The sequence below is a fragment of the Saimiri boliviensis genome, chromosome 7 (assembly GCF_048565385.1).
Source record: "Saimiri boliviensis isolate mSaiBol1 chromosome 7, mSaiBol1.pri, whole genome shotgun sequence".
Taxonomy (NCBI): domain Eukaryota; kingdom Metazoa; phylum Chordata; class Mammalia; order Primates; family Cebidae; genus Saimiri; species Saimiri boliviensis.
Window position 1 is genome coordinate 93,154,446 of NC_133455.1, and position 17,407 is coordinate 93,171,852.

The window sequence follows — 17,407 nt, forward strand, 5'->3', positions numbered from 1 at the left end:
AAGGCTTTGGAAAGCCAGCGTTCTTTTGGGTGTAGGTGTCCCGGAAAGCTTTCTGTGCGCCCAGGGGACGAGGAGGATGCGCGGGCCGCCACCGCGGTAGTTTTGTTTGCTTGTCTCGGAAGAAGGTGTTCCAGACAGTTTCCTGAGCTTCGGCCCCGGACGTGGCGAGAGCCCGGGCGCCCACGCCGCCCTCGGGGTCTTCCACCGCCACGGGGACAAAGCCCTGGGAGGAGCTCCGGCTGCCCCGCCGCGCGCGCCCCGGCGCTTCCCAGTCCCGGCCGACGCCTGCGCCTCCGCCTGGCGCGCCTCGCGGTGCAGCGGGCGGTGGCCCCGCGCGCCCGGCGGGAGGCGCCTCGGGATGTTTCCGTCTGGTCCTTCCCTCCTCCCCCCGCGCTGACTCCATCCGCTCCCCGCCCCCTGCTCGGAGCCGCCGCCACGCGGGAAGGGAGGGAGCCGGCCCCGAGACTGCATCGTTCCGCACCGGCTGCTGCAGGGCCAGAGGGAGCAGGTGGAGCGAGCGAGCGAGCCGAGCCGGACGGAGCGCGCCAGACCCAGGGCGACACTGCAGTGACGCGGCCCGGGAGACATGGCGGCCGGGCGTCTCTGAATAAGCAGAATCCGGAGCCCCTCGCCGCCCCCGGCCGCCGCAGCCCGGGCCATGCCGCACGGCTGCTAACGGCACGCAGGGGCCGGCCCCGAGGACACATGCGGCGGCCGCTGCCGCCTTGCCCCTGACCCTCTGTTCTCCATGTTGCATTTCTCATCAGTTTCTTGGGCGGTGTAGCTACCGCTGCCACAGGAGCCGGCGGGGCATCGCGCTGCTCATTCATCCAGCCTCACTTTCTTTTCCATTTCCACCCCTCCCTCTCCATTTCCTTCTCCCTTTCCCCGCCAGCTTTGCATCTCTCTCCCTCACCCCGTCACCCTCTCCTGCATCCATCCACCGGGGCTATGGCCGCAGAAGAGGTATTGCAGACGGTGGACCATTATAAGACTGAGATAGAGAGGCTGACCAAGGAGCTCACGGAGACCACCCACGAGAAGATCCAGGCTGCCGAGTACGGGCTGGTGGTGCTGGAGGAGAAGCTGACCCTCAAACAGCAGTATGACGAGCTGGAGGCTGAGTACGACAGCCTCAAACAGGAGCTGGAGCAGCTCAAAGAGGTGAGTTGCCTGTCACCTCTCCCCTTCCTGGCCCTCACTCTCACCACCCGCAAGGCCCACTCATCATGATCAAGAAGTCATAAAGGATGTGATTGAAAGGACTGTTTCTTCGTCTAGGGCCCTTTGTTGATTAGAGAACATTGAAAGAATCCATTGTTTTCTCCCCCAAGAGAAAAATTGCCGAAGAAGTGAATCTATAAGCTGGAATTTGGGAGGCAATGCTGTTCGGCCTGCGGGGGAGGGAGATTCATAAGAGTCTTCAAGTCTCAGCACTCTAAGACGGCATTCAAGTGGGTTGGAATGTATAAATCAAACTTCTCAAAACCGCTGTTATCTCAAACCCAGGTTTCAGCGACAATCCCTTAGTCCACAAAAGTGATGAGGTTTATGCTTGAGGACCCGCAATTTCAGGATATAGACTGTATGGTACCTCAGCTTTTCTCACTCCTTGGTTAGAGAGGGAACTCCTCACCAATCCCATTTGACAAAGGCTGGGCAATCTTCATTCTGCTTGGCTTTAGTCATTCTTGTTATTAGGTAGCAGGAGAAAAACAACTTTGCTGGGTGATCCTACTGCCTCGATTTCACCTCGGAGCGAGGCTGGGCCATGCCCAAGTCTTATGAGGTCACCCTGACATGAAAAAATTGAACTCACCTACAAATAGTCTGAAAGAGTGGTGTATAGCAAATACGTGGGTAGTGTTGCATTTCAAATGAGGCTCTTCTGGTTGAAATGATATATTTATAAAACCAGACTATCACAAATGGGTGATGTATGATGTCTATCTTTAGTTTTTTGGTATTTGGCGTCTTTTAAAAGCTGTCTGATGTATGGGAGAAAACAATGAACGTGCTTTGATTTCCTATCAAGCACTCTTAAGAACATACATGTTGTTTAAGTAACTCGGTCTGTTTTATCTGATTCTTGAGGCACTATGGGTAGCAAGTAACCAGTTATAAATTTAAATGTAATATACGCTGCTTTTCTATGTGTCAAGTTCTTATTTTAGGTGGATATTGACATATAAATGTTAATTATCAGTTGGCATATAATATTACCAAAAATCTATTTCTTATGAGTTTGGTTTTTCTTGGGAGGGGTCTTAGGCTGTTACAGTTAAAAGATGTGATTTATAGTATATTGAATCAACTTGCCTTCTTATTTAGTATGTAATATGGTAAGCATTTATACTTTTAGATATCATATTTTTCTTTGGATGCCTGTCTACCAAAAAATAAATGTACTAATTATGATTAAAAATCCCAGCTAGGAATCTAATCTTTGTGTGTGTCAGGCTGTAAACTTCTAATTCATGTCTTATTTACCATGTACCTGTCTGGTCTTAACAGCTGGACTTGTTTATATTTTCCAACTTAGATTAGGCTGACATGTTTAAATGCAGTGATGCTAAACCTCGTGAAGTGAGGAAGCAGGATGGTGACTGTAGTTCTCAGAGATGTCTTGATATTGTCTATACCTATCAGCACTGCTTTGCCAAGACGGGAAAGTGCAAACCAGATAGTGGCAAGCCATCACCTTCTTGATAAAGGAGATGGACTTAATTGAATGAAATGTCCCTGTTACTGACCTTCTTGCCTGATTCGAACTATCCTTTTAGGGTTATTTCTGTCATTGCACTTATCTTGCATAGCAAACCTTGATGCAATTGTGTTTTGCCTTTGCTATAATATGATCTTTGCATCCAAAGTCTTTAACACAAAAGCTAGCACACAGTGGGCATGAAATATTTTATGAAAGAATCAATTTGTACTAGAGGAAGGCACACTTTTATTAAGCATTCACTAGTCAATACTGGTTAGTGTTAGGGAAATACTAAGGAAATTAGGATGTATAGGAAGTGACAGATATTAATAAAACTACATGTATTAGTTTCACCAGTAGTAATAAGAAAAATGAGAAAAAATGTTTTGTAGGAATAAAGCAACTGTGGTTTCTTAATACAGAATAATGCAAATACCAATTAAATTTTTCTCTAAATATTTTAATGTGTATTTTATTCTGTATAGCAGAAGGTTAATATAAATTTATCAGCATTATTATTACTAATGATTCTTGTTCATGTATTCAGTAGCATTTAGCGTAAATGAAATTCAATTTAAGGTTCCTAAAAACTGGTTTATATATTTATGTTATACTTGATTACTTGATAGTGAGGCCTGTTATTTTTATTCTTTAAGCATGGGATATACTTTAGTTACTTTAGTTGGAAATATTACTTAAATGAGTTAAATCAGTTTCAAGTAAGATTTCTTGTATGAAAAGTAAATCTAAAATAATTGTGCAAACTGAAGTGTTCCAACAGTAATATTATATAGAAGTTAGTTTTGAAAAATATATTTTGTGAGCATTTTGATTTTTCAAAAGGAAGTTTTGCTCATTATCAGGTATTTATAGTAAATAATGTTACACTACATCTGTAAAGCCAAGCATAAAAGAAATCTTTGGCTTATTTCTAGGCTCTTTCAACAAATATGACTTATTTAAAAATAATTAGACCAGTTTATGGGAATATCAACAGAAAACTATTTTACTTATTTAATTTTTTTGAGACAGAGTTTTGTTCTTGTTGCCCAAGCTGGAGTGCAATGGCATGATCTTGGCTCACTGCAACCTCTGTCTCCCGGGTTCAAGTGATTCCCCTGCCTCCTGAGTAGCTGGGATTACAGGCGTGCACCACCACGCCCAGCTCATGTTTTTGGTATTTTTAGTAGAAATGAGGTTTCACCATGTTAGCCAGGCCGGTCTGGAACTCCTGACCTCAGGTGAGCTACCCACCTCAGCCTCCCAAAGTGCTGGGATTACTATATTAAGTCCAATTTGGACATTAGTAACTTGCAGCATAGCAACGTGGCTCAGTCTTTGCAGGTCATTTTGTTTTCCAGAGTCAGCACCACTCAATGTTGCTACCTTCCTTCCCAGGCTAGGTACTGCTGTGACAATAATGTGAGTGGGCAGTGTTGCCTGCAGATGTGCAAAATCAAGAAGATGAAATTCATGAACTTTTAAAAATCCTAGTTATTTCTTCTATCAGTCCAATTGTTTTTTGACCTGGCCTGACGTCACTTAGTGCTTTGCATGGACTGCTGTAATTCAGCTCACAAAAGAACACACTTGAAAGAACAGTACTAAGGATTTGGAAAAAGGATGACTTCTAACATCATCAGAATGTTCTCCTTTTCATGATGCTTTGGGCAACTGGACAGAGCAGTACCGTCCACTTGAATGCTTGAGTCTGGTTTTGTGATTTCACAAGTAACACTTGCTCTTCAGTGATCTGAGGGGCACCCATGCCCAGTCATGTTCAGGGCCTGGCTGATGATATGTTTGGGATGTGCGTAAATCATCACTGTGCCCCAGTCACCCAGGCCAGAATAGTGTTTGAAGAAGAGTCACAGCTCTAAAATAACCTGAACACTAAAAATATACATATATAAAAATACCCTAGATCTTAAACTTAAGAGTTTTTTTTTTAACTTAAAAATGGTTGAAATTTAGAATGTTGTAAAGTTGAAAAAGAGCCCCTTTAGAAAGGAATGATTCAGCATTACTGGTGGCATTTTAAAAAGGAAATGTGTCTGTGAGACGGCTTTAGAAAAGTTTTGCAGCTTGGATACAGTAGACTATGCACTAATGAGCTTCAACCCATTTTCTTCTCATTTTGTCAACCCTGACACTAAGGATAGTTACCAGCTGCTGAAGAAGCACTTTTTGGACATTGTGAGGCTTTTCCTTTTGGAGCCAGCTCTGTGCTTTTTCAGGGTTTTAGTTAAGTCATTCAACACGTAAATATGTATTCATACAGTTTTAGAGCTTGTCACATTGGTGACCTGATGAATGCCATTTAAATTACCTAGATTCATCTTTAAGCAGAATTAATTTTTTTCCCCTCAAATGCTTAGAAAGATTGTTAGTTTCTTCTATATTTGTAAGTTCTAAATCACGAAATCATATGGCAAGAAAAACCCCAGATTTCTTTTCCAATCTATGAATAAACATAAAGAGCAAGTTAATACTTAATTGTTCTACCTTAACTATGATTTTAACTTCTCTCATTTTTGTTTAAATTTACATTTATCATCAAATTAACTTTAAAATCTAAAATATAGCTGGGCGCGGTGGCTCAAGCCTGTAATCTCAGCACTTTGGGAGGCCGAGGCGGGTGGATCACGAGGTCAAGAGATCGAGACCATCCTGGTCAACATGGTGAAACCCTGTCTCTACTTAAAAAATACAAAAATTAGCTGGGCATGGTGGGGCGTGCCTGTAATCCCAGCTACTCAGGAGGCTGAGGCAGGAGAATTGCCTGAACCCAGGAGGCGGAGGTTGCGGTGAGCCGAGATTGCGCCATTGCACTCCAGCCTGGGCAACAAGAGCGAAGCTCCGTCTCAAAAAAAAAAATTAATAAAATAAAAATAAAGAAATAATAAATAAATATATTAAGATCTGCTTTTGGAAGCTCTTTACAAACAATCTTAACAAACAAACAATCACTTTCAGTCACATCTCTTTTTTTCTGGACCCAGTTGCTCTAATTTGCACTCTCCCTTCTTTTTTTTTTTTTTTTTTTTGAGACTGAGTTTTGTTCTTGTTGCCCAGGCCGGAGTGCAATGGCACGATCTTGGCTCACCTCAACCTCTGCCTCCCGGGTTCAAGCGATTCTCCTGCCTCAGCCTCTGGGTAGCTAGGATTACATGTGCCTGCCACCATACCTGGCTAATTTTGTATGTTTCGTAGAGACAGGGTTTCTCCATGTCAGCCATGCTGGTCTCGAACTCCTGACCTCAGGTGATCTGCCTGCCTCAGACTCCCAAAGTGCTAGGATTACAGGCGTGAGCCACTGCGCCCAGCCCCCTCTTTTTATTTCAAATCAAGATTTCGTCTCTGATGAAGTTATCTCTCAGCTATAACTTAGCAAGAATTTATCATCTTTCATCACATTCCCTATGTTTATGTGAACATGTATAACAGCCATGGTTTGAAGATTTCTTCAGAACTTTTTGCTTGCAAATATTTTGCCCTATCATCCCCTTAAATATACTTGTGCTCATGGATATTGCTTTCCAAATTTGAAAATATGATAATTACTTGCATGCTGAACTATGCATAAAGGACTTGCCCACACATAAGATTCCACCTGTAATTATGGCTTTGAAGGAGAGAAGGCCATGAAGGGCTGTGTCGTCTTAGTATTCAATAATTCATTATGCTAAAGGAGAACGCAGGTGAAGTTGAGTGGCAGGAGACTCAACTGGGAAATGGCCTGTCTTGGGGATGTGGAGCCATTGAAAATAAACGAAACAGTCACTGTGTTTAATCTTACCAATCTTCAAAACAATTCAGAGGGCTTATTGCTCCTTTTTACTGATAAGCAGATAATAAAGGGAATAAAGCGTTGACGTAGGTACAAGGCTCCGTTTAGGACTAGGTTCTTTTTTTTTTTTTTTTTTTTTGAGACGGAGTTTCGCTCTTGTTAGCAGGCTGGAGTGCAATGGCGCGATCTCGGCTCACCGCAATCTCAGCCTCCTGGGTTCAGGCAATTCTCCTGCCTCAGCCTCCTGAGTAGCTGGGATTACAGGCACGCGCCACCATGCCCAGCTAATTTTTTGTATTTTTAGTAGAGACGGGGTTTCACCATGTTGACGAGGATGGTCTCCATCTCTTGACCTCGTGATCCGCCCGCCTCGGCCTCCCAAAGTGCTGGGATTACAGGCGTGAGCCACCGCGCCCGGCAGGACTAGGTTCTTTACAAGCCTTGCCTCTAATTCATGCAGCAATCTTTACACAAGGTAGACGTTGCTTGCATTATACAGAAGAGGAAACTGAGGCCAGGTGCGGTGGCTCACGCCTGTAATCCCAGCACTTTGGGAGGCTAAGACGGGTGGATCATGAGGTCAAGAGATCGAGACCATTCTCGTCAACATGGTGAAACCCCGTCTCTACTAAAAATACAAAAATTAGCTGGGCATGGTGACGCACGCCTGTAATCCCAGCTACTCGGGAGGCTGAGGCAGGAGAATTGCTTGAACCCAGGAGGCGGAGGTTGCGGTGAGCCGGGATCGTGCCATTGCACTCCAGCCCGGGTAACAAGAGCGAAGTTCCATCTCAAAAAAAAAAAAAAAAAAAAAAAAAATAGAAGAGGAAACTGGATCTTAGAGAGGGTTAGGGCTCTTCCCAGGGCAACAAAACTAAGCGATGAAACTTGGAAGAAGCCCACTTTCTTTTCTGTGCATCATACTACCTTAGAGTGTGAAACATCTCTGCCAAGTCTACAAGTGCAATATAGAGGTTGTGGTGATGGTCGTGGTGGGTGGATCGAGGCTGTGCAGTGGGACAGGCATGACTTTCAGGGTCGTGAGGAGGGGGCACATCTGAGAGCTATTTGGGAGGTGGGGTGAATAAGCACTGGGTATTACTATATGTGCAAAGTGAGGGAGACGGTGGAGTTGAGAATCTTCTCAGGCTGGATAGGAGGTAGTTCTATTTACAAAGGAAGGTATTATGGGCAGAGCAGTTTTAGAGAATGAAATTGATGCTCAAGTTGTATGAGTTTTTGTTGTTTTTGACACAGGGTCTTTCTCTGTCAGCCACGCTGGAGTGCAGTGGTGTTGTCACGGCTCACTGCAACCTCAACCATCCTGGCTCAAGTGATGCTCCCACCTCAGCCTCCCAAGGAGCTGGGACTACAGACATATGCCACCATGCCAGGCTAATTTTTTATTTTTATTTTTTGAGACTGAGTCTTGCTCTGCTGCCCCGGCTGGAGTGCAGTGGCATGATCTCAGCACTGCAACCTCTGCCTCTTGGGTTCAAGCGATTCTCCTGCCTCAGCCTCCCAAGTAACTGGGACTAAGGAGCATGCCACCAAGCTTGGAGAATTTTTTTTTTTTTTTTTTTTTTTTTGAGATGGAGTCTCACTCTGTCACCCAGGCTGGAGTGCAGTGGCCTGATTTCAACTCACTGCAGCCTCCGCCTCCTGGGTTCAAGGGATTCTCCTGCCTCAGCCTCCCAAGTAGCTGGGATTACAGGTGTCCACCACCACACCTGGCTAATTTTTGTGCGTTTCTTCTTTTTTTTTTTTCGAGACAGAGTCTTGCTCTGTTTCCAGGTTGGAGTGCAGTGGCTTGATCTCGGCTCACTGCTACCTCTGCCTCCTGGGTCCAAGTGATTCTCCTACCTCAGCCACCTGTAGCTGGGATTACAGGTGTGTGCCACCACGCCTGGGTAATTTTTGTATTTTTTAAATTAGAGAGGGGGTTTCACCATGTAGACCAGGATGATCTCAATCTTCTGACCTTGTGATCCACCTGTTTCAGCCTCTCAAAGTGCTGGGATTACAAGCGTGAGCCACCACGCCTGGCCTAGTTTTTGTACTTTTAGTGGAAAGAGGATTTCACCATGTTGCCCAGGCTGGTCTCGAATTCCTGAGCTCAAGCGCTCTGCCTGCCTTGCCTTCACAAAGTGTTGGGATTACAGACATGAGCCACCTTGACCAGCTACAGAAGTCCTTTTAATTCATGTTTTCTTTGCTGGGGAAGCATGCATTGCATGATAGACTCAGATACTCAACTTTCTTTCTGTTTTTTCTTTTTTGAGACGGGGTCTCATTTTGTCTCCCCAGGCTGGAGTGCAGTGGTGTGATCTCGGCTCACTGCGGCCTTGACCTTCCGGGCTCAAGTAGTCCTCGTGCCTCAGCCCCCAAGTAGCTGGTATTACGGGTGTGTGCCACCATGCCTGACTAATTTTTGCATATTTTTTTTGTAGAGATGGGGTTTCGGCACGTGGGCCAGGTTGGTCTAGAACTCTTGAGCTCAAACAATCTGCCTACCTTGGCCTCCCAAAGTGCTAGGATTACAGGTTAACCCTCAATTTAATAAAAGAGTTAATTTGTGCAATTGGTTGTTATTTTATTCAAGCTTAATTTCTAGAATATGGTAAACAATAATGTTTTTATTAGTTTATTTGATTACTTTCTGAATTAGGAGAAATGCAAACAAATGATGGGGAAATAAGCTGGCTGGGCACAGTGGGGTCTAAGAAGGAAGCCTAAGTGGCATATTAGCCCTCATTCACCCTTTAGGGTTATGGGGGCTGGGAGCAACAGTACTCACTGTTCACTGACTAATCTTTCTTAATCTTATTTAACCTTTATTGAAGATGCATTAGCATTTTTAATTTAAGTGGGTTTTTTTTCCCTCTTTTCTTTCTTCTTTTGGTGGGGGATGTGGGAGATGTGGGGGGGTCTCACTATGTTGACCAGGCTGGTCTTGAACTCCTGACCTCAAGCAACTCTCCCTCCTTGGCCTCCCAAAGTGCCGGGATTACAGACATGAGCCATTGCACCCAACCTTTTCTATTTTTCATTTCAAGAGTTCGCTTTTTAAGAATACAATTGTTTAATTATGACAGTTTTAATTGCAGTACTCCAAGCTAGATAAAAGCATATACAAATTAATAGTTTTCCCTTCTTCGCCCCCAGTTCTGTCTCTGTTGTTAACACTTTGCTGAGTATTCTTCTGTACTTGTTTTAAATGTCTTGAAACATATAGGCAGGGTTTTTGTGTGTGGGTTTTTTTTTTTTTTTACAACCTGATGTTTTACATTTAGTAGTATGTCCTTTTAAAAGGCAGGTATTTCTGAGACAAAGATGCTGATGCATTTTTGAAGTACTGGTGAACTGTGAAGAAAATGAGAGGGTTTAGGGAAGAAAACCAGAGAAACTTAGAGAGTTTGGGTGACCCTGGGGATGTGGGAAGGTGGTACAGGTGGTACCCTGAGGGTAGCATGGGTGGTAAGTGCAAGAGAAAAAGATGTATAGGTTTGTATAAAAGGAACTGAGAGAATTTGGTTGCCCCATAGCAGACCTGTGTAATGATACCGGGGAAAAGATGGACAGTATCCTGGGTGCATTAGCAGTGATTTTGATTCCTTGTCTTGTTGGCTGCTGATGGAGATACGTGTATCAGCATAATACCTGGCTGATTTCCATGGCCAGCAAGAGCCCGTCCTGCAGTGTGATCACATCCTGTCCATTCTGGGTGTTGGTGGCAAGCCAGGATGATTCAGGCAGTTGGGCTTTATTACGTTATCCCTTCTTTGCCCTCTGAAAGCTGAGTTTTGAAATAGTTGGAATCTTATTCAACATCTCAGATTCAGCATGTGGTACAGGAGGTGGAGAGAAAAGGGCATAAAAGAGGAAAATGTTCAGTGAAGGTGTTCTTATTACAATGGAGGGGAATATGAAAGTGGAAATTGATACCTTTTCCTCTTGGGAGTTAATTACGTCTGTAAAATTAACGTGTTGTAATACATAATCTCTATGATTTTCACCAGCTCTAAATGTCTGAGATGGCTGTGTTTTAGAGCTACCTATTTTGCATATTTATCTGCCTGTGCTTTACTTTTCAAATTCACTCAATATTTTTTCCATAGTACAGAATAATTTTGCCTCGTTGCAGTAATTTTCACCTGGCCTTCAGGGATCTTCCATCAACTGTTTTCTGTGTTTTTTCTCCTTTCCTTTTCTACTCTGGTCACTCAGTTCTAGCCAAGATAACCCACCTTGTTTTAGCAGTTGTGCTATCTCCCCATATATATATATTTTGAGATGGGGTCTCACTCTGTCACCCTGGCTGAAGTGTAGTGGTGCAATTACGGCTCACTGCAGCCTTGACCTCCCAGGTTTGAGTGATCCTCCCACCTCAGCCTCCAGAGTAGCTGGGACCACGGGTGCACACCACCATGCTGGTTATCTTTATCTATATGTATATGTGTATCTCGATATATTTTTGTGCCTGTTTTTGTTTTTACTGGAGGTACAGGTGGCCCAACTAATTTTTAGAAATTATTATTTGCAGAGATGAGGTTTCGTTCTGTTGTCCAGGCTGGTCTTGAACTTCTGGGCTCAAGCAATGCTCCTACCTCAGCCTCCCAAAGTGTTGGGATTTTAGGCATGAACTGCTGTGTCTGGCCCTCTCAATTTTTTTTTTTTAAACCACTTCATAGTTCTCTTTTTCTTTGAACACTTGGCCCAAACCCACTTTTCTTCTGGATTCATATTACTTTTCTAATCCCACCTATTATGTTATAGAACTGATACATTAGGTTTGTTTTTATTGACACATTTGTACTTGGCTTCAGCAGAACAAGGCCCTGTGGGTCACTGGGGGCCATAATTTGGATCAAAAGAAATCACTTTCTGACAAGGATAGTTGTCCATTAATGGAATGAGGCAGCTTTTTAGAAAGTAATGAATTCCTTGTCACCGAAAAGGAGAAGCTAGTCAGCCACTTGCTGAGAATGCACTACAGTGGGGGTTCATCCTTAAGAAGAGGTATATTTAGGCTGGGCGTGGTGGCGCACGCCTGTAATCCCAGCACTTTGGGAGGCCGAGGTGGGCGGATCATGAGGTCAGGAGTTTGAGATCAGTCTGGCCAACATGGGGAAATCCCGTCTCTACTAAAAATACAAAAAATTAACCGGGCATGGTGGTGCATGCCTATAATCCCAGCTACTCGGAAGGCTGAGGCAGGAGAATTGCTTGAACCCTGGAGGGTGGAAGTTGTGGTGAGCTGAGATTTCACCATTGCACTCCAGCCTGGGCAACAAGAGCAAAACTCCATCTCAAAAAAAAAAAGAAAAAAGAAGAGGTTTATCTAGAATGATCTCTAAGGTTCCTTCTTACTCTGATTTTTTTCATTTTTATCATTCCAGGTATTAAAAATAATTTCATATGTTTATGTTTTTTATGCTCCTTTTCCCACCACTAGAGCACAGCGTTTCCAACATGGTTAAAATTTTTTGCTTTAATGTTTGGCATTTCTTTCTTTCTTTCTTTTTTTTTTGGAGAGAGCATCTTGCTCTGTTGCCCAAGCTGTAGTGCAGTGGTGTGATCTTGGCTCACTACAACCTCAGCCTCCCGGGTTCAAGTAATTCTCCTGCCTCAGCCTCCCGAGTAGCTGGGACTATGTATGCACCACCATGCCCAGCTAATTTTTGTATTTTTAATAGAGATAAGGTTTCTCCATGTTGGCCAGGCTGGTCTCAAATTCCTGGCCTCGGGTCTGCCTGACTCAGCCTCCCAAAGTGCTGGGATTACAGGTGTAAGCCACTGCACCCGGGCTAATGTTTGGCATTTCACACTATTTGATGACTGTGAACATTTGGAATGTTTTCAGAATGTCTCAGAACTTTATTTTCATTTATGTTTTTGCTTTATTTTCAGAAGAAAACTGATGGGTAATATAAAGCTTTAAGATAAGTATAGCTCTAAATTTGGAGAACTTTCAGTGAAACTGTACATTTTGAACCTACATGGTTGTATTCAGGGAAGTCTACAGCCTCCAGAATCTTCCTTTTGACACACATGATTTTGTATTTTGTCATTTACACCTAGTCCAGTATTTTATAATCTGCATTGTTAACTAGTCAGCCCCCAGTATCTGTGGGTTCAGCATTCTTGAATTCTGCATCCTTGGATTCAGCCAACTTTGGATTGAAAATATTTGGAAAAAAAATGCATCTGTACTGAACATGCACAGGCTTTTATTGGTCATTGTTACCTGAAGAATTCAGTATAACTGCTATTTACATAGCATTTACATCGTATTAGGTATTGTAAGTAATCTAGAGATGATTTAATGTATACTGGAGGATGTGTATAGGTTCCATGCAAATACTACACTATTTTATATCAGGGACTTGAGCATCTGTAAATTTTGGTATCTGCGGGGGGTGTCCTGGAATCTCCCCACCCTCACCCATACTGAAGGATGACTGTATTTATATTATATACCACTCCAAGATTTTCTTCCTGCTTTCGATTGCCCATTACCTCTTCATCTGTTTCATTTATTCATTCAAAAATTTGTATTGAGTGGCTACTGTGTCAGGCATGGTGCCACTTGCTGGAGATACAGTGTTAAACAAGACAGACGCGATGGAGCTGCCTGTGTGGAGCTTATGTTTCAGACTGGGAAGAGAGTCAGCGAACATCCACACATATTTCAGTTGTGAGGGGTGCCATGAGGGAAGAGACAGACTGGCTGGGGAAAGTGTGATCAGGCAGTCTTCTCCAGGAGGTGAGACTGGAGCCCAGACCTGCATGATGACAGGGAGCCAGTCATGTGGAGACTGGGGAAGATGATTTTTTTTTTTTTTTTTTTTGAGACGGAGTTTCGCTCTTGTTACCCAGGCTGGAGTGCAATGGCTCGATCTCGGCTCACCGCAACCTCTGCCTCCTGGGTTCAGGCAATTCTCCTGCCTCAGCCTTCCTAGTAGCTGGGATTACAGGCACGCGCCACCATGCCCAGCTAATGTTTTTTTGTATTTTTAGTAGAGACGGGGTTTCACCATATTGACCAGGATGGTCTCGATCTCTCGACCTCGTGATCCACCCGCCTCGGCCTCCCAAAGTGCTGGGATTACAGGCTTGAGCCACCGCGCCCGGCGGAAGATGATTTTTAAGAAGAGGCCAAGTGCCAAGATCTGCGAACTCTGTTGTAGTTGTTAGGGGAAATGATGGGTTACCATGCTCTGTAAAAATGACCATTCATATTTGAAATATGACCCTTCTGTAACATAGTGTATTGCCTATTGGATTTTTCTAACGAAGTATTGGGTCTCAACATTGGAATTGTTTGAGAAGAGCCTAGATATCTCCCTGCGGTTTTCTCTGAGAAGAGGTGGGTGGGAACCAGTGACTTTCGATACAGACTGTACATTAGGATCACCTGGGTGAACTATAAAATGACTGCTGCCTGGATCCCACTCCAGGAGAGTTAAGTCACTCATTGGAAATGGAGCCTGGCTTCAGCATGTGAATCCCAGACCCCTTAGAGTTGCAGCCAGAACCTCTCTTCTGTATTTCCAGCTTGAGGACTAAATGACCCATGGGCGTAGAAGTGTTTAGTAAGAAAATCTGGGTCCAGGTGCAGTGGCTCATGCCTGTAATCCCTGCACTTTGAGAGGCCGGCCGGGAGTTCGAGATCAGCCATGACCAACATGGCGAAAACCCATCTCTATTAAAAATACCAAAATTAGCTGGGCTTGCTGGCATGCACCTATAATCCCAGCTACTTGGGAGGCTGAGGCATGAGAAGTGCTTGAACCTGGGAGGCAGAGGTTGCAGTGGGTTGAGGTCATGCCACTGTACTCCAGCCAGGGCGACAGACAAAAACTGGGAAGTTATGAGCTAATATATAAACTTTCATTGCACAGTCTTTCAAAGTTTGTTGTTTCTACTTTCTGAAAATGAAAACATTAAATCCTTTCCGAAAAACAGAAAATATAAAAAACTTAACTGCATTAGACAGAGATGTATGCTAAATTTGAGTGTATTTAGTTTTCTATTCTTGAGGACTGTTTCAAGTTTCTTTTAAAAGTTGTCTCTTATTGTGTCTAGTTTATTTTATTCTCTTTGCAGTTTTTTTATGCCAGCTTTACACATTTGTAAATAGAATATTGAAAAAGAATTTCTTTTTGAGTGATTGTTCTCTAACTTCTGGGTGACTTTTAATTGTTCTTTCGGTTGGACTTCTTTACTGTTTTCCAGCATTTTAAGGAGAAAAAGCACTGCTCTAAAATGTCACATTTAACTGCTATGTTTCTGTCTTTAAATTTAGAATTGAAAATAACCTGTTTACATTTATGGGAACAATAACAATATATGTGCAATAACAGCGATTTCCTTAAGAATGTTTTGTTGTGGTTTGGCGTGGGTCTGTAATAGAAGGTTCAGAATGATGGGTGTTTGTTTTTCTCTTGCATACTGCAGAGTAATGTGGAATCAAATGCCACTGTTGACGAGCCCTTAGTCATCAATTTTTGAAATTGAAAAAGGTTTATATTGTAACAAGGATGGGCCTTTTTGATAAGCCCTACTGATTGCTACTTTCCAGATGGTTTTAGGAGATATTTCGAAGTTGACCTTGTGTGAGGTAACTAGATGGAAACAGGATGAGTTTAATCTTGTACATGACTTCTTTTGTTGAGCTGGAGTTACTGTTATCTTGCAGATTATCTCGTTGGCATGCATGACAATTTTTTTTTTTTCCTATAAATCACAAACTGGCTTTCTTTCTGCTAAGGTTGGTGTGCTTTGATTCTTAAAGCTCCAAATCTCAAGAAAATATCATTAGGACGGAAAATCAACCATTAGAGAGAGAGAGAGAAAAAAAGAAAAAATATAATGCATTCCAAACCAATTATAAATAGCTTTTGAATTGTTGGCTCCATAGATAATTTTTAAAATTTGATACCAGATCTTAATTAATGTTGGCATTAAAAACTAATGGTAGCCAGGCACAGTGGCTCACGCCTGTAGTCCCAGCATTTTGGGAGGCCAAGGCAGTTGGATCACTTGAGGTCAGGAGTTGGAGACCAGCCTGGCCAACATGGCGAAACCCCGTCTCTACTAAAAATACAAAAATTAGCTGGGTGTGGTGGTGCGTACCTGTAATCCCAGCTACTTGGGAGGCTGAGGCAGGAGAATCTCTTATAATTGTGCCACTGCACTCCAGCCTGGGCGAAAGAGCGAGACTCCATCTCAAACAAACAAACAAATTAACAAAAACTAACTATAGTTAATGATCTAGTGATCTGAACAACAGAAGATCTCAGTTTGTCAATTTTTTTTTTTTTGAAACAAGGTCTCACTCTCTTGCCCAGGCTGGAGTGCAGTGGTTGTGATCTCAGCTCATTGCGGCCTTGACTTCTCAGGTTCAAGTGATCCTCCCACCTCAGCCTCCTGAGTAGTTGAGACTATAGGCATGAGTCACCATGCCCAGCTACTTTTTTGTATTTTTTGTAGAAACAGTGTCTCACAATGTTGTGCAGATTCATCTTGGACTCAAGCAATCTACCTGCCTTGGCCTCTAAAAGTGCTGGGATTACAGGCATGAACCACTGCACCCAGCCTCAATTGATCGATATTTTACGATAATTTAGAACTAGAATCCTTTCTTAAGAGCATTCTCAGATCTTCTACCTTAATTTCTGTAGTTATTTCCAGTCATGTTTTATAATCAAGTGCTAGTTTTCATTGTGGCCAAATAAGTGATATATTTTTGTAAATCATATTAAAGTGCTTGGGACAGTCCAAGCAATTATTTGCTAAAATTTATATCAGGGTCTCAAAACTACAATTACATTTTTAGATAATGGTCACAATAAGTCTTTTCATGAAAAAAACCAATGAAGAAAGCTCTAGACCAATGAGCTTTTAGTCATCATTAATCAATGCCAAGTGAAAAAAATCTTAAGATGCATTTAAATTTGTGATGCCAGTGTGATTCAGAAATTTGGAAAATGAATTTCAAAGTAAATGCTGTGAGCAGATAGGTCATTGCGTAAACATAACTAATGATTTGTTCATTCATTCCTACAGTAATGATTCAGTGTGAGATTCTGGTGTTGAGAATGAATAAAGTAGATAGCACGTTAGATGGTCCAAAATGCTATGGGGGGAGGGGCGGGGAGAAGCCCTGGGGACAGGAAGATGGCATGTGAGGTGGAGGAAGCTTATGATTTTCAATAGAGTGGTCAGAGAGAGCCTCATTGAGAAGACACACTAAGGCGGCCATGTGGCTGGAGGGGACTGAGCTAGGGGGTAAACAGTAGGTGAGACCAGAGAGGGGGGTCACATGATGTAGCAGCTTCTACATTATCAGGACTTTGGCTTTTGCTCTGAGTGAGATGGGGAACTTGCAGAGAACTTTGAGGAAAAAAGTCACAATGTTCTGCAATTTTTTCCCCCCTGCATTGAGATAAACTCTGCATACATTCAGGCAAGACTAAGACCCCCTTCAGGGAAAAGGAGCTTTCATTAACTCAGTATCCCATGAGGTAAATGGCATTCTCTTGCTTTCCACCATAGCAAGTGTCTAATAGATGATTATGGTATTGCACTTATTTAGGCTGGGAAAAAAATAAAGATGAAGTTATTAAGACAGCCAGTTCTGGTCAGGTGCAGTGGCTCACACCTGTAATCCCAGCAGTTTGGGAGGCCAAGGCCGGTAGATTACCTGAGGTCAGGAGTTCGAGACCAGCCTGACCAATGTGGTGAAACTCCGTCTCTATTAAAAATATAAAAAATTAGTTGGGCGTGGGGTGGCGCATGCCTGTAATCCCAGCTACCCGGAGGCTGAGTCAGGAGAATTGCTTGAACCGGGGAGACGGAGGTTGCAGTGAGCGAAGATTGCACCACTGCATTCCGTCATGGGTGAC

General features: G+C 43.2%; 1 protein-coding gene across 9 annotated transcripts in view; it reads left to right on the plus strand.

Moving 5' to 3' along the window:
* Positions 1 to 328: 328 nt before the first annotated feature.
* The window catches only part of BICD1 (BICD cargo adaptor 1), a 289,925-nt gene continuing 272,846 nt past the window's right edge, over positions 329 to 17,407 (plus strand). For 2 of the 9 annotated variants that reach the window (XM_074403044.1, XM_003926636.4), the window contains exon 1: positions 334 to 1,164. In XM_074403044.1, coding sequence (XP_074259145.1) covers positions 952 to 1,164 — 213 coding nt within the window. In that variant the 5' untranslated portion in view covers positions 334 to 951. Of the gene's footprint in view, positions 1,165 to 2,281; positions 3,166 to 17,407 lie in introns of those variants that run through there. The other 7 variants (XM_003926635.4, XM_074403043.1, XM_074403048.1 and 4 more) reach the window with 6 other exon arrangements.